Here is a 21,083-nt window from a genome sequence, read left to right on the forward strand (position 1 = left end):
GTGGATTCGAATGATGTGCAGTAACAGATAAAATTATAGGATAACGAAGCTTTGGAAGTCTTCTATACTTGCACGGTTATGTCTCATATCTATAATCTTCTTCTTCTTCTTCTTCTTCTTCTTCTTCTTCTTCTTCATGATGACTTTTGAGATCTGAATGGTGCAAGAATTGAACAACGTTGCATGTTGGACGAAACACGGAACGAATTGCTCCATATGGTATCTGCAGCGTCTATCCATCACCAGATGGAAATCACTCAGTCCATGTACCAAACATAGTATATCGTAAACTCTATCTGTTCATTCTATCTCTTTCATCTAAGCAATTCTTACACGAAGCATCAGCCCTTTGGGCTCCCTCAGAGTCCATCCAGGGCCGTGGGTATCAACCTCTTTCTCTCGATCCCCATTTTCTATCCAGAATACTGCTCTTCATCATGCTTTGCTTCTCACCAACTCATGACTCCCCTGCCGCGATCAAATCCGCCTCGTAGCTGACGCTCAGGCTTGACGACCTTGCCTCTGAGCACAGTATATCGGATCAGGTTCTCACAGTCTTCAGGCATGACACGAGCAAGCCAGATGCCCTGCGCTGCACCAACGCTATCCTCTCCTGAACCATTGGCGCTGTCACCGTTCTTCTCACCATTGCTCATGCCGTTCTGCTGCTTGACCGTATCATCCAAGCCAAACGCATTGGGCCGTCGGTAGATCATTACATTAGCAGAATACTTGTGTCCTCCCACATGGCTGATGTAGTAGATACCCACTCCACCGGGCCTCTCATCGTGTAGATCCCGATACAGGCCGAGCGGCCTCAGCTGGCGCTCGAATTCCTTCCTTAAAATAGGCGCACTCTGCGCACAGCGGACATCACGTGTTCGGTGACTGCACATGAGGATAACAGCGTTATGAGGACAGTCGGTCAGAGAAACATCGGGAATGCCAGCAGCTGGATCCGGAGATGGCAGAGAAGCGGGAAGAGGTGTCGGTGTGAGAGGAGATGTGCTGGTGGGCGCTTGGTTGATGACCTCTGTAATGATTTGAGGCACGCTGAAAGGATGGACATTACGAAGAAGCTTGAATGCCGGCAAGAGTAGAAGTGTTGTGGGTTCAGAGTAGTCATCTGTGTCATGAGGAGTGGGCATATTAGATGCCGACAGCTTGAGTTTCTATGAGTTTTTTTTGTTAGCAATTGACCGCCTGAACATAACTTGTAAGATATAAATGAGTTAACGTGAATGAGAGACACTCTCACTATACTCATCAACTCGTGTAAGGCAGGTGGCAAACTAACTCCATTTGAAGGCTCAACTGCTTTGGAAAAAGCTTGCATGACACTGCCCTCTTCTTCTTCCACATCCCTCACCCAATCCGTCTTTCCCGTCCCAACAAGAACATGCGTACTCCAAGCTGCAACGAGACCATACAGCACATCCTCCTCCTCGATCTTAAAGCCCCTTGGATACCGGGCCGAGCAGTTGTCGCAATCGTGCAGACACTCCTCGCCGTCTACCTTGGGGTCTGTCTTAACGAACAGCTCCGATGCCGATGGCGGCTTGTCGTCCTTGGCAGTTCCGGAGCCTAGCACGGAGCTCACGAGGTTTTTGAATGATAGAGCCATTCTCTGCTTTGCTGGTGGGCGTGGAAGCCAAGACGGTGCGGCGGCTGTTGTTGAGTGAGAAGAATTGTGAGGTTGAGGGTGAGTATGAGTGGAAGATAAAGTCATGATCCAAGAGAAGCAAGTCAGTCGTCGGTAGTTTTTAGGGCCGTCCACTTCTGATGCCGTAGGTTCGGCTCGGATTTGACAATTTGGGTACTGAATCCACCAGAATAGGTAATTAATTCGTAATTAATGGATCTAACCGGTATACGATTGGATTTCCCTTAGAGCTTGTACTGATTGATAATCAAACAATCAATCAGTTAATCAATCTTGCAAGGATCAGTTAGCCGAGTTAATTACCTCAAAAACTCAAAAGAGGAAGCATGCAATGTCGAAATATCCAAATCATATTTACAGATTGGATGCTCGTCAATCCATTATATCCATAAGTGACTCCCGTAAATCTCGCTCTATTCCTTCGCTCTATTACTTACCCCGTCTAACTCCTATCACCGAGCCTGACACCATTGACTATCTTGTCACGCACGTCATTGGATCCGCTGTCAACTACCACAAAATACATCACCAAGTCATTCTTAATTGCTTATATATACCAAGGTACAGGAATATTGGAAAACAATATCTAGGTACTGATGGTTTTTCCGTGGCCTTGGGTAGCGTTAGAAGACTTCTAGATATAGACCCGGGCTGTATACACATATGGTAACGCCAAGAGCTTGTCTCATATATTGAACCATTTGATTTACCAAGCAGCGTCCAAGTGAAGACAACGAATGCCCAGAGAAGCGCATCACGAACGTATTATAAGAGATATAATGTACTGAAGCTAAATAAATAATACAAGATGTCCGAGCTACAGCAACTTGGCGTCTTCCAACCCCATTACCAGCCATTTTTATTTCAACGCTTACGCGTTCTTCTTCCTGGCTTCATCATATCCCTCCTCTTCACTATCATCATCCTCTTCATCTCCATCTGTCCTCTCCTGGTCTGTCTTGTGTCGGCGATGCTTCATCGCCTCTCGAATCTTGCGAGTCGCTTCATCAAATCCGCCACTCGAGTCAAGGGTGGTGAATCCACTAAGAGGGAACCCGCCAGATCCAAATCCGCCTCCACTGCTGCTCGAACGCGACCTGCTGCGGGCTCTGGATGGTGGTCGTGTAGAGAAGATACCCACATGACCAATGTTGCTGAACGAGTCGTTGCGCGGAAGGGCTCGGCTGGACTGTGTTGTGCTTCGTCGCGATAGTGCTGGTGGTGTTTCAGGCTCGAGACCAGTACTCGATTGGTCGCTATCTCGTCGTCGATGCGCCTTGGGAGATGTCGCGGCGCCGCCCTCGGCCTTGTACAGGTCGGGTACGAGCCGGGCTTTCTCAAAGTCGTCAAACATCTCAGGTCCAAGGGTGTTGATCACGTCCGTCACCTGAGCGCTCAGCTCAGCTCGCCTTATTCGAAATCTGTGGATGTTGTAGTTCGAGGTCGGTGTCAGGCAGAGCAGAAGTGGCCTTAGAGACTTGAAGATGTCGACGCCAACCTCACCGAAGCGCAGAGACGCAAATGTGATACCAACCATAAATGGCCACATGGCGAAATAGATAACCCACAGCGGTACGCTCTCCGGGACATAACCCCACAGACGATCCTGCCAAACCTTGAAAGTGACAATTGCAGAGTAGATGTGGTACAGCGTAGGCGCAAGACCAATTGCTACAAGAATCTTCCACGTCGCCATAACATCGCGGCCACGGATCTTGACAGTTGAGCCAGCCAGAGCCGTCTTGGCCTTTTGCCGACTGATGATTCTGGTTGCGACAAAGACAGGTGCAAAGAGGATTAGACCCGGCAAGGTGCAGATAAAAAGGAGGAGAAGCTTGATCGATCGGTAGATAAAGAGAAAAATGACCTTGGGCATGTTCATCTTAGCATACTGCACTTGATGATCCTTCAAGTTGAGGTATCGCAGTTGCGAGTTGTATTCCTTCACCGCAGCAGTCAAGGATGTGATGCGCTCATCATTCTTGTATCTCTCATAACCCATGCACAATCTTCGATTCAGCTCAATCACTACTGGGAGCGGGAGCTTTTTGCCTGTCGGATTGTAAAGTCGTCGAGCGGCCTGGATCACCATGAGAGTGTCATAATCGGGGGCGGAAACGGTGACTGAGTTGAGAGCCTGGTAGACTGTATCCAGGACTTGGCCAATGGCTTCACGACGCTGGTTGTTGCAGTAAAGTTCGACGAGATGACGAGGGATCTCAAAGGGGGCGCCAAACTCAACAACGGCGCGTGAGCGGAACTTGTGAGCATGGAAGTAGTTCATACCAACAGGAACAATTTTGAGACCACAATCAGGGTCTTGAGCCAAAGTTCCCAGAGCCATGATTGCAACACCAGCCTTGAGAGGTAGGAGCTCGGTGCGATCGTGACTACCACCCTCCGGGAAGATACCAACGCAGCCGCCGTTGCACAGACGAGAGAAGACAGCCTCATAGACTTTGGTCTGGTCAATATGAGGTGCCATTTTGAACTTGGTACCCTGAAAGCCTGGGGCAGGTCCCTTCACATCTTTGTTGGTGAAGTTACCATCGCTATCAATATCGTCACGGCCTGTCAGCTGTGACAAAGCGAGCTTACCCTTAAAAGGCCGCTTGACACGGATCTCCTCCGGGCCGATGATTTGGGAGATATCGACACTGGCGCCGCTCTGACCCTTGACGGAAGGCAAGAAAAGCATGCCCTGAACTTCACCTTCACCCTGTCCAAATTTGGTGCCAACACCTCGAATTAGAGTTGGGTCGTTGATAGGATCGGGGAGGTAAATGGTTCCGGTTGCTGGCTTGGCAGCATCTTGGGCGCGACCGACGGGGACTGAGCCAACTTGTCGTGAACCCCAACCAATAAATCCGTGAACCGACTTTTGGGCGATAAGAAGAGATGCTCGTCGTTTAGCCTCGTTTCGCAGTGTTCGCTGAAGAATGATAGCATCGACGAACTGTTGAAGGTGTTAGCGGACTGTGGTATACAATGACAACGTCGAGCTGCTATTCCGCCTCCTCCACCAGTATACAATAAAGAGGATTTGCAGAGCTCAACTGACCTGGTTGGCATGCGGCGCAGCGACGAACAAGACGGGACCTGTCTGAGGGACGCGCCAGGCACCTCGAGGCACAACCTCTCGGAAGAACATATCAACAATGTTACCGACGGTGTAGAGAAACATGTCGTACTTCCAGTTCACCATAGGATAGAGCTCCTTCTGCGGGGTCGGGTTCGTCGCGGACTGCGGCGCTGCCGCGTCCTTGGTGCCGGTTTGTTTAGACATGGCGGGCGAGCGAGGAAGAGACCAGCGCTCTTGGAGCAGGTGAGAGAAACTGAATAAGGTCGAAGGGTGGGTATGGACGTTGTAAAAATCTTTAACAGAGCTAGACAAGCGAGGTGTACTCGACGTGAGGGGCGACGGGCCTCTGGGCGGGTTGGAGCGAACGAATATAAGTGATGCAAGATGTTGGATAAATTATATTGAAATCGACACTAAGAACAGTTTTAAGCCCTCAGCATTCCTGTTGGACGGACAGGATAAGCTGGGGAAAAGACGAGGCGAGACAATGCAGGACAGAACAGGATGGGAGGTGATGCACATGAGGTGAAGATGGAGAAATAGCTGGGGCTGGGGTTGGGGATGTCCTGTCCTGTAATTGTACCCTGAAGAGGGGAAATCGAGGGTTCGATAAGGTGCCTTAGCACCCAGTAAGGAAAGGTTGGTTTTGGAGCTATGAAGCTACTGTCATAGCATTGGATGATCCTGTTAACGAATACCTCAACTTTATCGAGAAGTTCCGAATTGATTCCATTGTCCTTGTCTATCAGCTTCCTCTTCGGTCCCTATCCAACGAACTTACCTCCCTATTTCATGACCGAGGATGATTTTGGTTACATGCCGTACTCGCTCTCGGCGTTTTCGCCCTTGCCAATATTTGTCTATCACCCCACTATCAGAGATCCGGTACGGTAAGGCGCAGAGCGGCTTGCACTGCAAGTAACTGGCGTGTTGCAAGGATCTCTCCAATTCTATGTTGCACAATCATTATGGTCAAAGACATTTGTGAACCAGAACATGCCGAGTATAAGCCACATTTCAACGGCGCATCATTAACCAGTAAAGCGGTTTAAAATAGGAGGTCATCCAACTTGAAGCATCCGCGCTGGAAACATGGCCTCGAATCCATGCATCAACAAACATCTGTACCCTTTGCTCACATGGATTGATCACAAGTAATACAAAATACGTAGCGAGATCACAAGTTGATTCACACCACCATCGTCATATCTACCTTCAGCCACCAGCCACTGATTAGTAGTTTATTCAAAACCCCGGGACCAACCGCCACTTCATCACGCTACCAACATTACAGTCTCCATCATGGACCCTTTGCGAATTTCCGAGAAACAACGACGAGGAAAACATATCCGTGCGCCCAGACTTTCACATGTCAATCCTGTAAAAACATTCGAGCTTTACCATTCAGTATCCATTGCTTTAACATTCATTGAGCACTTGGTATGGCTAGGCTTTGGAAAACTACGCCCAGAAACAGGAGCATTCTCTCGGCACAGGTCTTGTCTATCAATAGAAGCCAAGTCCCAACAAAAAGCGCCAGCCGTAGTCACACTGGATACGGTTGAGACTCTAATGCGCCATCAAACCACTAACATCAATGGAGGGGGTGGTAGGGTGGGTGTGCACGGCATCCTATAATGAGTGCTGTTTCTGCCTCATCCACATCCCATCAAACCGTCTCTGTATCCCGAGGTCGAAAGGATCTTCAGGTTTCTGCAGATGCTGGGTTGGGGTTGGAAGACGTAGCTGGAGAATATTATGTATTAATTTCCAAGTCACCTTGGCAGGCCCCCCTGTTTTTGCATGTGTAACAATGCGTTTGCTTCTACCAGCTGTGCCGTAGACCGCCAAATAATGAACGCCTTATACATGATTTGCTTGACAAGAAACGTATTGGCTATCATACCAGGAGAACAACAAGACCTCGTCTTTCTCATCGCTTTCCTCGCCGTCTGCTTTTCTTATCCGGCACACTCACACTACCTCCCTCAAGCTCGCCCTCTTCAATCTTACCTTCATTCTCCAACTCCTTCAGTTTCTCCTGCCCAGAGATAAACATACTCAAATCCCGGTTCATCTCCTGCAGATCTACGTTTTCCGCTTTGACCTTCTCCAGCTCCATAGCCATTACTTCGTGATCTTTATTGAGATGTTCAATTCGCTTCATCAATCCCTCGTTCAGCCGTTTCTCTTCCTGGAGAGATTTTCCGAGGCTGCGTGCCAATATTTCGCTCTTGTTTGCCTTGTTGCGCTCTCTTTCAAGTTGCTTCTCCAGCTCGGGGATCGTTTCTTGACTGAGAGTCGTATACTTTTCGTCCAATAGCGCTAACTTCTCCATGGCCTGGGAGGCCTGGGCAGCAGCACTCTCAGCAGTCGTGGATGCTTTCGAGGCTTTGTCGACGGTCTTGCTAATCAATTCTTCATAGTATGCCCGCTGCGATTCAAGTTGGCTGGTGACCAGATGCGTATACTCCAGACCGATGCTTTCGAGCTTTGCCCGAGGTACGACATCATCTTCTTCCAGGTGGCCAATTGATCTGCTCCTTGAAGGAAGCTCCACCACTTTTCCATCGCCTTTGGCTCGTATAAGCCGGTGCACCCACATATCACCGGCGTAGTCCCAGACATGCTGTGTTTCCAGCTCAAGAGAAAAGCAGTGTGCCGTCTCTTTCCAGTGGTCTTTTGCGTGGCCTCCTTTGTAACGGCCACAGCCTACATAGCCGCATATCAAACAAATCCATAAGTCATCTGTGCAGCTACAGATGGTGCAAAGATTCGAGGCTCCTGATCCAAACGGCTGTGTATGAGGGTTTGAGGGATCCAGGTTCGCATCAGGTGACGTGTTCGTAAATCTACAGACTGGACATCCAGCTCCTTTCCAATTCTGGAGGCATGTGCAGTGAAACACATGAGAGCAAGGAATAGTCATCAATCCGTTTGTCTCGTCCATACGCTCCAGGCATACAGGGCATGTAGGTAGTTCTACAAGATTCGGCGTTGGGGGAGGAAACGGCCGGAGACTACTCGACATTCCTGCCGAAGAGGGTAGAGGTGAGTGAGCGGCGTTGGACTTTCTTCGCGTTGGGGTTTCAAATGTTATGCTTTTGACAAACACTACATGACATATCTGAGGCTGGGAAGTGTTAACGACCATGTTCCTGTCTTAGATCATACATTCTGTCACTTACCTCCATAGTGTTGAAAACCTTGCCGTCAAACTCCCGACGCCATTGCTTCGCTCGGGTGTTATCTCGAAATTTGAGAAGAACAAGGTACCTGTTCATTCGCGAGGTCATGACCATGCGGCAATGGCTGATATCGCCTCTCCATTTCTCCCCCACAAACCCCATAAGATCACCTGGGGACATGTATGCGGGCACTGCCGGGATGCAAAGAGTTGTACAGTCGTTGTTTTTCAAGTCTCCAGTTCCGTTCTCCTGACCCTCCGCTTCAACGAGACTAAGCGTCTCGTCGCCCTCTCGGTAAAAGTGTACGACACCCCATCCGAGTTCGGTATTCTTTGTTTCGAGTTGAAGGAGATCTGCCTTGGTCGCCGTACCAGCTCCTCCAAACATAGGCCCTAGAGAGGGTGCCGCCGATGGAGCGTTTCGACTACCCTCGCCAGCCATTTTGTGTCCGGTTTGTAAATCGACTGTTTCGAGGCTAACACGACCAAACCTCCAGTCTCTAACTGCGTTTTGCGGGTGTATTGCGGCGCTCGAGTTCGGTGGTGGGAAGCTATTGGCTCTCTCGAGCCACTGCCTCTCCGACACGATTTCAATTATTCGTTCGTCTTCCTTGACAGGGGGCCTAGCGGCTGTGCCACAGTCGATTATACCAAGGCTCGAAATGGACGAGTTTCGCTCTACAGTCGCGTATGGAGATGCGTGGTTCGCAGGGCCGTATGAAGGAGAATCGGGAGTATTTGGTATTCTGTAGGCTGTCTGTCGATCTGGTCTCGAGTGGGATGGAAAGTCGTCGAAAACGCTCGATTCAGGCAGCGGTAGCCAGATACTGTCCTTGCGGTCTGAGGTCTCTGACGAAGGAGTTAATGGGTCAGGTGTAGGATACAGCTCGAATTTGATGTGATAAAAGTAAGAAGGCATAGCGTATCAGTCTACGGCAAGCTGCTCGTTCGAAAGATAATGGTGTTGGAGCTTATGATATTACTATGTCAACCCCACTCGTCATGAGCCGAGCTACCTAGCTGGGGATGCGCAACCTGCGGGTCTAAATGACCTACTAAGTGGGCAAGACTTCCTCTGAATTTTAGGCTATTTGTTTTTATCGTCTAAAGATCAAAGCTTCAGAGCAACGGAAGAAATCATCAATAGGAAATTGTGAGAAACAAACACACTAAGAAGTATAGTCTAAATAGCGTAAAGTGGTCTAGTAATTTCGTCTCTTATGCCTCCAGCTGACAGCATGTGGGGTAAATTTTGAATAGAAGTATGACAACATCACAGTGCACCAGACGACTTCACTGTAATTCAGAAAGAAAGGTACCTAGACTTCAATCGAGTCTATTAAAAATGCTGCCTTGCGAAGTAAGCTATGTTATGCTATGCTATAGCCGGTCCCAAACGCCTTCATAAACTGTGTCTCATAATAGCCACTAGCCACCTAGTAATAAAAGCCCCTACTGACCACCACGAAGGCGGAGGACGAGATGAAGGGTTGACTCCTTTTGGATGTTGTAGTCGGAGAGGGTGCGGCCATCTTCGAGCTGCTTGCCGGCGAAAATCAGTCGCTGCTGGTCAGGAGGAATGCCTTCCTTGTCCTGGATCTTGGACTTGACATTGTCGATAGTGTCGGAGGACTCGACCTCAAGGGTGATGGTCTTGCCTGTGAGGGTCTTAACGAAGATCTGCATACCACCACGAAGGCGGAGGACGAGATGAAGGGTTGACTCCTTTTGGATATTGTAGTCGGAGAGGGTGCGGCCATCCTCAAGCTGCTTACCAGCGAAAATCAGTCGCTGCTGGTCAGGAGGAATGCCTTCCTTGTCCTGGATCTTGGACTTGACATTGTCGATAGTGTCGGAGGACTCGACCTCAAGGGTGATGGTCTTGCCTGTGAGGGTCTTAACGAAGATCTGCATACCACCACGAAGGCGGAGGACGAGATGAAGGGTTGACTCCTTTTGGATATTGTAGTCGGAGAGGGTGCGGCCATCCTCGAGCTGCTTGCCGGCGAAAATCAGTCGCTGCTGGTCAGGAGGAATGCCTTCCTTGTCCTGGATCTTGGACTTGACATTGTCGATAGTGTCGGAGGACTCGACCTCAAGGGTGATGGTCTTGCCAGTAAGGGTCTTGACGAAGATTTGCATGATGGCAGTGGTATGATGCAAGTGTTCTTGGGTTGATGGTATTTCGGATGGGATGATGTAGATGAATGGTTGGGTTCAAAAAGAAGTGAATGTTTTGGGAGCGAGATGTTGTGAAAAGAAAAGAAGACGAGGTTGAGAAGAGGCGGAGGAGGTTTAAGTAGGTAGGTGAGGGGAAGGTTTGTTTGGATTAAACGCAAGGTGCAAGGGGGCGCAGTGACCGGATTACGCCTGCCAGCTGCCAGGCAGTGACGAGCAAGAGCAACAAGGCAGGCGCGTACCTTAGGTTGGCAACCCAGCCAGAGAAGGCGCAACTTCCGGGGGCGAATGATTCATAATAGCCAATGACGGCAACGACTAGGTAACTCCTAGGGAAGGCTCCAGAATCTGGCCAGGCTGCTGTGCACCGCACTTTACATGCACATGCATTCACCGTGATAACAGGCAAGGCGAGCCTTGCGGTTGCAGAAAACTTACCTGCGTAAGAAACAAAATAACTAACTTGGACTTTATGCCATCTTGACCCGCTCTTCTTAGGCTGTTTATCTCTTTATCCTAAACATACGGATACCTAGGTTAGGGTATGCTGTCGCGAAGCATCCGATACTTATCGCTTTACTCATGCTGCCCGTAGTGGCAGGTGGGTCTGGGCAAACCCAAAGGCTGAGAGTCAGACTGATGTCAGGAGCTCTGGTGTTTTCGAGTAGAGTCTAGAAGGTGCTTACGAATAAAGCAAAGCCAAGAAAGAACACACGTATATTATACGGCAGTCTCAAACTGAGACTTCTCCCAAAGGAAAGCGCTCCTTATAACGAACAACTGCAGCTGCTACAATGTGCCCATCATGGACCGTCGCATTCACTTGCCCGTCACCGTCTAATTCACGGCCATTCACTCATCAGCAGATACCCACGGTCCAACGCTAGAGCTCATGCACCGGAGCGGAGTGGCGGGGCCCAGACAGCGGCATGTCGCCACTTTACCCCGGGAAAGGCTCCAAAAAGCAATGCTTGTCTATGTATTGTTAAGAAAAACACGCCGTTCAACGAAAGAAAACAGCATGAAAGGCGGATCATTTCTTTCAGCTCTAATACGGGAGATCACAGACGATCATTGCCTCAAGATTCTAATAATCAAGTCTTGGGCTCAGGAACCGCAAGCGAACGCTTTGGATCAACAACTCATCCATTGCCGAGATACGTTCAAAGTGGAGACACCAGCCATGATAACACTAACAAAAGACGGGGAGACTTCACGCACCTGGACGGACACTTCTCTGGAATCGAAGGGTATGTCTGTTTCAACAATCATTCTAGCCTGCTTCGTCACAGCAAAAAAGTAGATGATTACTCACTCAGCTTTGGGTTCAAGCGATATAGGGATTTCTGCCGCATGCTGAATCCGGCCGTGTCGGCCTTTGCGACGTCATTAACCAACAATTCTGGTCCGTGAGGACCCTGCCTAGTGGGTAGCAGAAAAAATGGCCTCTTAAGTCTTAGGGTACAAAAATAAGTAGTCTAAGAACCATAGCTTAAGGACCATAAAGTGATATACTAATTTCATCCCGTATGCTTCCAGCGGTCAATGTTTCTGATGCCTCCCTACTTTGACGACCGACCGCCCTGTTCGCATCAACTTGTTGATGGATGCGACACTGCGCTGGCCCGTTTCGCCCTTTTGTAACCAACCTAGTCGTCTCACTTGGACACAGTAGTTAGTACCTTATTTCTCAGCCAAGCTTATGTTCGGGGCACTGACAGCATCCATGATATCTTTCGCGGTCGCAAGTCGTTATCAAAACTGGCAATGACTCGATACCGAACGGCGATTGCACATATATGGTGTCTTATCACGAACGACCCCGCCTTTTGCGGTGTTGACTACCTAGGTACCTATAATAGTCCGACAATAGCTCAGGACTGACGACTACCCTGGATCAGACCGTCAACAAAGAACACAATAGTCAACAGAACTTCTGGTACAGTGAAACAAAGGGGAAGGCATTGTCGGTTTATACCGCTGGAATTTTCCAATGATTTCACCTTTGATACGACAATTGATCGAGCGCTCTGGTTATCTTGAGGGTTGTCGAACCCCTGCAGCGTATGTTCTACCTGATGCCATTGCTGACTCTAATTTAACAATTCCCACACGCCCCAACCAATACATCCAAGATAGGAAACCTATGTACTTGTCTCGATGAGACCATGTCTCAGCACCACCACCTGTTTGAAGCTAACCCTCACCGGAACAAAGCATTGATATGCATTCACTAGTGTCTGATCGAGATACGACTTCGACAGTTCACAGTTCACGATGGAGTCAAGTTTGCGGGGTTAAATTCAATTCAATATACTCATGGCAGTGCTAAAGCGCTTGCCTAGCATGGTGCCTTTTTTTGTAACTACCCAAGTATCCCTTTGTCAAGCTGCTAGTAAAAATGATTCGCTCTTCCCTTCTGTTCGGCTCTTCTGCTCTTCTCTGTCGACCATGTCTTGTCGCGAGTCCAGCCCACTTGAGCTCACCAACGCCCTCAAAAGATAAATCACACATCCTCCATTTAGGCCTATCAGGCATGCAAAATCAGTCATCTCAAATGCCAGGTCGTCAAACATGATCCCGTAATAACACCACAAAGTGGGTGAGGTTCGCTCTGGACTGTATGATATGTTCTCCTCCGTCTCCAATTTAAATAAAAAACAAAAAATATGATAAAAAGAACTAAAACGCTCTGTCTTCTTCAGTCATACATTCATAGAAGAAAAGTCATAAGAAGGTCATAACACATTTTCCCGTGTCAGGTTGCTTCGTGTTGTCGGGCGGTGACCAGCCGTGATAGAAGGTTAAAGCCGTATTCGTATGCTCGAAAGAACAATTCTGGGGTCGCGGTTGACCAAGATCGAAACGGCCTTGCCAACGCTGTCGCTGTGATAAAAAAAAAACAAATGTGACAAAAGAAAAGTCGGGCGCCTTAAGGGCCCTATCATATGTTTTGACAGTTTCATAGCATCTTCGCACAGGCTATGGTATCTCAGTTGGCCCGAATGACAAGCTTGGAGAGAAACTTGTTGGACAGAGAGTCGAAGTCATAGCGGTCGAATTTGGACTCCTTGCGGGTACGAAGATATGCCTCTGTGTCAGGTGTTAGTGGCGTGATGCAATAGAAGCATTGGGTGAATACATACCGTGCTTGATAACATGCTGTCGCACTTCAGTCATGGCCTCACAGACTGAAGTGTTGTTGTGAAGGAGGTGACCGTGCTTGCGGGTATCCCAGTCGGTGAAGGCAGGAAGCTTCTGAGAGATGGCGTGGAAGAGACCCACAATAACACCAACAGGTGTTGTCTCCATATCAGCGCAGAACTTGTTGACAGCGACAGGGTCGGGGACTCTGTAGTGGCAGTCAAACTGCATCTCCTCCCAGACGGCAAGGAGAATAGAGGCAATCATGAAGATGGTAGGCCAGTTCTTCATCTTCTCACCACTGTAGACACCAGAATAGAGGGCTGAAAGCTCCTCAAGAATGTCCTTCTGCAGCTCACGCCACATGTCGGCAAGGGCACACTTGATCTGGAAGTTGATCATGACAGGGGCGACAGTGCGACCGTAGTACTTGGAGTCCTCGTCATCGATCTGGCCATCAAGGTCAACCTCAGATCCTTGGTTCTCGACCATGGTGATGTGCATAGTGAGGTTATAGGCAAGGACAAGCTTGAGTGACTTGCGGATAACGGGCATCTTCTCCTTGACGTAGAAGCGGTGGGCAGTCTTGAGAATCTCGGTGATGAAGGGAGTGCCCTCGAAATGGTCGTCAATGAAGTCCTCGAAAGGCCCGTCAATGTGCTTGTCGAGATACTCAGACAAAGCATCCAGGCGGATGCCCTCGGCACCAACATCAAGCTTTTCAGTGCGAGTCTCAAAGTCAATGGGCTCCTGGTCAGTGAGAGTAGACTCGACCCAATCAACGGAGAAACAGCTGTCGTCGGCGACAAAGACCTCGCGAACCATGACAGGTAGAGCGAAACCGTAGCCGTGGGTGATCCACATAAGAGTCTCCTTCTGAGCGAATCCCTTGACGTTGTAGACCGAGACACCGCGGTCCATGTGTCGCTCGTAGTCAGCCTTCCAGTCCTTCATGAAATAACCAATGTCCTTAATGTCGATACGAGTGCAGGGAACCTGCCAAAGACGAGCATGAGAAGGCTGGCAACCAGCGCAGGGCTCTCCCTTATCACAAGTCTTCTTGAGGAACTTGCATCGCAAGCAGGCTCGGAGTTTTCTGATCTCACTGGCCTGCTTCCTCTGTTCAGGGAGGAGGGGTCCCTTTCTGCGACCAACCTTCTTCTCAACAGTACCATCCTTCTTGCCATTGGAAATACGGCGAACAACACTCTTAGTGGTGCTCTTAGCAATGGGGCTCTTACGAGGACCAGAGTTCCTGCGGTTTGTGCTGCTGGAAGAGGGGGATACGGATCCGGCACCACTTCCGGGGCTGTGACGGCTCGAAGAAGGTTCGGATTTGACGGGAACAGTGGCAACAGTGGTGGCGGCGACGGGCTGAGGGCTGTGGTTGTGGGTATGAACATGGGCGTGATTGTGGCCGTCGTTAGTGAAGCAGTTGCGGTGGTGACCAGCATCAACATAACCGTCAGACTCGGGAGAGAAGGGGGAGTAAGGGAAAGCAGGGATCTCCTCGAAGCTTCCAAACTCCATAGAATTGGCGCCGTCGGACGAGTCGGAATTGGTTCTCAAGTGAAGGGTCTGGGAAGGATTAAAAATGGCAGCACCCTGAGCGTGAGCCTGCTGGAACTGATCAAAGTTGGGCTGGTTCCAATCCACCATGGCCCAGCCTTCACCCGACGATGAAGGAAGGGACAGAACCTCGAGGTAAGTGCCAGTTGGCGAGTGACTACCGACACTATCAAGGCGAGGCAGTCCATCCATCTGCAAGGTATTCTGGAAATCCTGCCAATTCTCCATTCCGGTGCTGGGCCAAACTGCCTGTGTGTGGTCATCCATGGTAGGCAAGCCGTGAAATGTCGATTCAAGAAGGTTAGCCTGAAGAGCAGCCTGTGTGGTCGCAGGAAGGTAGTCAAGTGGGTTCGTTGGCTGGAAGTTGTTGGGGAAAGCATTGAAGCTCATGAGCGCAGCATCGTGAATGAACTGTGTCATGTCAGCAGCAGCGAGGTGCTGCTGCTGCTGCTGCTGTTGCTGCTGTTGCTGCTGTTGAAGGGCCCAATCTGTCAAAGGGTTCACACTCTGCTGGAAAGGCGATTGTTGTAGCGGCGAGTGCTGGCTATGGGGGCTGGAGGATTGCGATGGAGGAGAAGAGATCTGGTGCTCCTCTGGGCTCATCGAGGCATATCCGTGAGAGTGGTTTGAAGACATATCGAGGGGAACAGCCCAGTGTCGGGCGTCCTGGGACATGATGTTTGAAGCAGCCGAAGGACTCGAATGGGTAGTGGCCGTCGAGTAAGTTTGGTAAGCAGCGCGATTTCGATTATCGAAGTTGGTCAAGTCGAGATAGGCATCACCCCCGCCGTTGTTGAAGTCGTAAGTCATACTGGGCAAAAAATCAAGAAGGAAGCGGAGTAATAGATACGGATGATCGATAATATTGTAGGAACTCAGCGGACGACACCGCTCTTTCGTGAAGTCCCTGTTGAGGTGAAGGGAGAAGGTTTTGGAGCAGCTGGAGAAGGAGAGGGACTGCTGGAGAAGGTTTAACGGGTAGATCATGGGTTAGTCTCGCTGCTGTGGGCGGTTTGTCGATGGGGGAAGAAGCGGTGAAGCCGTCGGGACAAGCAGCCAATGGCCAAGCCACCTGGGATGGAGGCGCCCACCCACTAAAGTGGCCGCTACATAAGCCTATCCGCTGGCGAGCACACCCTGGAACCCTTGACTGCTGCAACCTTCCTGCGCCTCTCTTGGGGGTGTCAGAGTATTGGCCAATTGGAAAAATGCTTGAGGGTGATCGGTTCATCTGTTAGCAAACACTAGCGAGCGCCATACAAGCGCAAACAGATCTACCCCAAGTCTGGCCAACCACCTCTGCAGCCGCCGTCGCCGCCATGACCCGAAGGTCGTGATCCAGTCGAGTCCGGATAGAGTTCCTCTTGAATCAAGGATTTGTTCGGCCTATCGCCAGTTCTCAAGGCCCTAGTCGAAGCCCAAGACTAGAATAGAGGCCCCCGTAATCCAGCCATCTCCATCTCCATCCACCAAAATAGCTATTATATCCTATGCCTATGCCTATGCCTATGTCCATTCCTGTGTTGTTTTCTTCCTAGCTTCGTGTTGGAGAATCACGATACGCAGCGGGGCATTTTTGCCAACAGCTCCATTGTGGCCATAAATCGTGCATGAGATCCAGGCACAAGTTCCAGTAACAGCTGTTCCTGGATGGAGGACCTATAGCTATAGGTAAGTGTTCGTTGCTGAGATGATGTCCTAGCACTCTGTCATCTCTGCTGAGTTCAAAGATGAGGCTGTTTACAAGATTCAGATCTACTTGGTGCGCCATCTCATTTCTCTAGGAACCATAAACCTTGTATGAGTTGAGGCCCCCGCTGCATTGGCTCCATCAAGTTTAGCAAGTGTCAAAAAAAAAGAGGCCCCGAGCCGAGATATCGCACAGTGCATCTCGTTCTTTTTATCGTTGCATAATGGACTGCAATACCGTGCATATGCTACTGTTCTGTCATCCACTGATATTCCACCCACCAGCTCACCTTGCAGCAAAATATCGTTACAACACAGCACCGTTGGTGGTTGCATTGCGACGCTGCAAGCAAATGGGAACTCATCGTGGCGACTGCGAGATAGCAGTCTTACAATACATACATGGTACAATGCTGTACTGTACTCTTAGCCTGCGCATTATCACGGAATATCCGTCTGACCAATTGCCTCAATTGCCTCTTATCCAGGAAGTTGCAAGTTATTTCCTGTCTTGGTTCCAAGCGCTTCCCTTCCCGCCTGCACGTCTTGCGTCTTGATGCTCCACCATCTGCCTCTATGTGGTGCAGTTCTGCTACGGACTAGACAACACAACAAAGCTTGCCGCTCGCCCGCTCCGAATTCAAGATCCTCTTCCTGAACAAAACAGCTATCGCAATGAACAAGCAAGATCATCATTTGCAGCGGCAAGCCACACGCTGACGGTAACACGGCCATGCGGCCATATGTCTCGAAGCTTGGAATGCTGCTACATATTGCTGCACGTGCGAGGGTTTGACTTAGCTTTGTACCCCAGTACCCTACCACCTCCCTCTGAAGTGGGCAGTCTCGGACATGTCACGCATTTACATCTGTTGTCTTGTCTGAACAGTATCGGGTCTGCGATTCCGTCTCGATTCGAGCCTCAAGGTCCAGCTCCATGAACATGCCGAACTCGATCGATAAAACAAATCCGGTCACGAGATATCTCTTGCTTGTTTTGCAGCTTGCCAAGCGGTAAACCTCAAAATGGATCACGCTCAGCCATCCCGCCAGCCATCAAACTCAGAAAAGCGAATGTCAGCGGCCAATGCTTTGCAACCCTTGTCATGGCCTCACTTACAAGAGACCATCGGCGAAGCACTAGCTTAGCCAGACTCCACTCAGGGTCTTGCAAGGACCTGTCCAGTTAGGCCGTCGATCCTGCTCAACCTTTCAAACGCCCCATCGACTTGTCTGTCTGGCGAGGCTTTGCGCTCGTGATTGCCAGCGAACACGTCAAGGATTTATCCCAAAATCTCCCCATTCAAGGCACTACAACCAATAAAGAATCTCCAATCTGCAGAATCTGGTCTGCAAATCCTGCTCGGAAGATGCACGATATGTCCGCGCACAAGAGTTGATGCGATAAATCGTTCCGCAGCTTTAGCTCTCTACAAGCTTATGGGTCTTGCAATAGCTGGACGATTGATCATGATCAAGAGGCACCGGCGATCACCCATTGCCTTCTCAATTTGTTGTTTCGGGCCACAGCGATTGATTGTAAGAGCCAATCCATCGATTGCTTTCGAAACAGATATTCATCTGTGAGCCCACCTACCATTGTGCCGTTGGCAATCAACCACATTAGGTTTTCAATAGTTGTCAATGCATACCATACTTGCTTCCACGGGTGTTGGAGCTACCCACGCTTGCATCTTCTCAGACTCACAACAGTTGTCGAAGGAAGAACGTGATGGGCACATGTTACCATCGTCGATCGCGAGCTGATTGCATTAAATGCAAACAGGATTGAATGCCTTGGTTGTTACTAGTCGAAGGACTAGTTGTGTTTTGCGTAACAAGCAGGCGCACGAGCATTGGCCACATCCACATCGGGTTATCTTGATCTGGTGAAGAGAAAATCTCCCGCGACAGGCGTTACATTGACGATAGAAGAGACAAGGAATCACCGGCAGTACAATGGTATCAGGCCAATGCACAGCCTGCTGTTGTGTCTTCTAGGCCATGCAATATGCTGGCCAGCCTCCCCAGAGTTGTGAAGCAGAGGCCACCTGGTGTCTGTGTGGGATGTTTCTCAGACTTGTAGCACGCACGCACGAGTCGTGAAGACATGGCGCACAGTCATTCCTGCGACCCTGCTGCTGGACCGCACGTTCATGCTGCGAAACTAACAATGATGTCAACATCTCCTTACAGAGAATAGGATGAGACAATTTATAACATCTGAATGTCGAGCCCCGTGAACCCTCTTGCGCTTCGGCTGACATAGTAATTAACCCCTTCTTTCGTTGAGATGTTCCATGTCAATCTCTGGCTTCCCCTTGATATCTTGACCGCATCTGATGCTACAACCAGGGTTCTCCTACAGTACCCTAGCCTAGCTGCTTTCCGTGCGCACGTCTCATCTGGTGGTTGTACTCCCTTTCCTTCTCCTTCTAGACCAAAGACAAAGAAGGATCTGCGGTCTTTGTTTACGGAGAATCGATAATGCGAACTACGGGGAGAGCGATTCATGCGGGAAGACTAGCAGTTTAAGTCTATTAAGAGTCTCAACAGGATGGCATTTCTAACAACACGAGTCAGGTGAATGCGCGCGCTAACAGCTCTCGCCAATTACCAAGATTTATGTTGTTGATGAAGCCCTGCAGAAGCATACGTACATACACGAGGATACTGTCGAAACAAACAAACAAACGCGGTATGTTACAGCAAAGTGGGCTCGGCACATCCAACAGCTTCCTGTTAGGATCAGCTCTTGGCAAGCAGTTACCCGGGGAGTGACAGCCAAGCAATAGTCTAACCAACCCGAATTGACAAGCCAGAGAGGCGAGATAGACTCAACGGCGGTCGTTCTGAGCTCGGCATAGTACGTACATGGATGTAAGCCGCATCGAATCTTGCTCCACTGCCGATGGATTTTTGTCGTGCCGGCTATTGGCAACTCTGTCGCCATCAGACCATTCTTGACGCAGGGGTAATTTTGATGCTCAATTCTGGACTTCGACTTCAGGGAGCAACCGCCGGCGGTCAAGAATTATAGACGGGTCAATTGGTAGGTACTAGACTGAGGCGATTTAAATTAAGGAGTCTTTATCCGTATCCAGCGTAACTTATGTACACAGTAGCCGCTTGACAAGCTCTCTTTTCCTCTCTTACCGTGCTCCGGCTGGCCGATCTCCATATAAACTCGTCCTGTGAGCCACAACAACTCCGAGACGATCTTTCCCCGCCGTGGGGGCTTCTGTGGCATCTAGTCTCATATGTAACTTGATAGACCAGAATAGACGGGCCACAACATGTATCGTGCGCACGATATGCAAATGTGCACTATCGAAATGTCGTGGCCACATCGATCGCACTTTGCTGGCAGTCTCGACTTCTAGACGTGAGGGGCGAGTTGAGCTTGAGTTCGAGTTTGTATTCACTCGCTGTGACTATGGATGAATCCAGCTTACTAGTGCGTGCGCGAAGCTGCTCAGTTTGAACAGAAAGCCAGGTTCATAATAAATGAACTATCGAATTGTAACTACCATTCATTCCTAAGAGCAGAAGCTGGCCTCTGTTCACAAAAGTCGACAGCTTACACCCTTGAGATGGATGGCTTGGCGTTACCTGAAGATTGGTTTGACTTGTCCTAACCTTAAAAAAAGAGTTTGTCATTCCGGTCTCATTATAGAGTCCCTTCTCGGAGAGCTGAGCGATCTCACCTTATCTAGAAAGCAGTGCCAAGTAATACAGGTGCGCATGGAGATCCCTTTATCTGCAGACTTGCAACTCATAGACAGCTCCACCCCCATCGCTTTTTATTCCTCTCGCAATCTTCCAACTGCGCCATAAGCATGTATTCTGCAACATGGTCAAACTCGGTTTTTCGAGCAGGAAATCATGCCATAGTCTGCATTTCAACCCAAAGGCATGTTGGCTGCCCGCTCCCACTCTATCCTTGGGTAGCCCTGCAGGAGGTCGCATAGGATCAATGTTCCGGGCCTAGGCCTAGTATATGCTAAGGAATTTATGCACATGATTTTGAGCCAAAGCATGCAGCAAGTAATAGTTTTTCTGGGGATGGCTCTATGCAAGTATGTGTTGTTTCATGCATAGTAAACCCGATATTTCCAAAACGTTCTGTGTAATGGGATGCTATGCTTTGTAAGTATACAAGACGCCGAGATCGTCGAGGCTGTGACTCATGGCTATCAAGACGGCAGACTCTCAGAGAAGCAGCTTCGCAAGCAATTGTCACTTTGAGATTTTATGCGAAACTTAATTGTACGAGACATCTGCATCATTGGGCGAGTGTCTGAGAAGTGTTTTGGTTAGAGTGTCAACCCTTCACAACAGTTCATCGAGACTTCTTTTGTAATTGTGGTAAAGCGAGTGAACTTCGAAGCATTTCAGAGTCCATAGGCACTTCTTCTTATTTTTCTTGGTCACGCTAGACTTATATCTTAGTTAATGTGATTTGTCTAGATTCTGGATAGTTGGGACTGTGAAAGGTGAATTCCTGTAAGTGGTGCAATTGGTTGTGCAAGTCAGGCGGCAAGTTTGTATCATTTACAGGTCAGTCTATT

General features: G+C 49.3%; 4 protein-coding genes across 4 annotated transcripts; all 4 read right to left on the bottom strand.

Moving 5' to 3' along the window:
- Window positions 1-449: 449 nt before the first annotated feature.
- EDB82DRAFT_430068 (Sucrase/ferredoxin-like-domain-containing protein) lies at window positions 450-4,949 on the bottom strand (the record flags this gene model as incomplete). The annotated part of the gene is made up of 5 exons (XM_025733830.2): window positions 450-1,172; window positions 1,298-1,776; window positions 2,335-2,342; window positions 2,539-4,619; window positions 4,725-4,949. The coding sequence occupies 5 exons, from the start codon at window positions 4,947-4,949 to the stop codon at window positions 450-452; spliced, it is 3,516 nt and encodes a 1,171-aa protein (XP_025584697.2).
- Window positions 4,950-6,530: 1,581 nt separating this feature from the next.
- Window positions 6,531-8,936, bottom strand: EDB82DRAFT_149234 (uncharacterized protein). Its single transcript, XM_025733831.2, has 2 exons — window positions 7,934-8,936; window positions 6,531-7,878 (listed from the first exon to the last, which is right to left on the bottom strand). The coding sequence occupies exons 1-2, from the start codon at window positions 8,849-8,851 to the stop codon at window positions 6,679-6,681; spliced, it is 2,118 nt and encodes a 705-aa protein (XP_025584698.2). The 5' UTR covers window positions 8,852-8,936; the 3' UTR covers window positions 6,531-6,678.
- A 1-nt stretch (window position 8,937) lies between these two features.
- On the bottom strand, window positions 8,938-10,538 carry EDB82DRAFT_149233 (ubiquitin-related domain-containing protein). The gene has a single exon (XM_065607070.1). It carries the CDS (start codon window positions 10,072-10,074, stop codon window positions 9,385-9,387), a length of 690 nt encoding a protein of 229 aa, XP_065464620.1. The 5' UTR covers window positions 10,075-10,538; the 3' UTR covers window positions 8,938-9,384.
- Window positions 10,539-13,102: 2,564 nt separating this feature from the next.
- EDB82DRAFT_523606 (uncharacterized protein) lies at window positions 13,103-15,633 on the bottom strand (the record flags this gene model as incomplete). The annotated part of the gene is made up of 2 exons (XM_025733833.1): window positions 13,103-13,203; window positions 13,257-15,633. The coding sequence occupies 2 exons, from the start codon at window positions 15,631-15,633 to the stop codon at window positions 13,103-13,105; spliced, it is 2,478 nt and encodes an 825-aa protein (XP_025584699.1).
- Window positions 15,634-21,083: the final 5,450 nt, after the last annotated feature.

This window comes from Fusarium venenatum (assembly GCF_020744135.1).
Source record: "Fusarium venenatum strain MPI-CAGE-CH-0201 chromosome Unknown EDB82scaffold_2, whole genome shotgun sequence".
Lineage (NCBI taxonomy): Eukaryota > Fungi > Ascomycota > Sordariomycetes > Hypocreales > Nectriaceae > Fusarium > Fusarium venenatum.

What these genes read in the sequence shown, in the direction of transcription:
- EDB82DRAFT_149234 (XM_025733831.2), bottom strand. Translation starts at nt 8,851, where the DNA reads ATGCCTTCTTACTTTTATCACATCAAATTCGAGCTGTATCCTACACCT. An exon ending in AGGTTTTCAACACTATGGAG is followed by an intron (nt 7,879 to 7,933) that starts GTAAGTGACAGA and finishes AACACTTCCCAG; the next exon opens with CCTCAGATATGTCATGTAGT.
- EDB82DRAFT_149233 (XM_065607070.1), bottom strand. Translation starts at nt 10,074, where the DNA reads ATGCAAATCTTCGTCAAGACCCTTACTGGCAAGACCATCACCCTTGAG.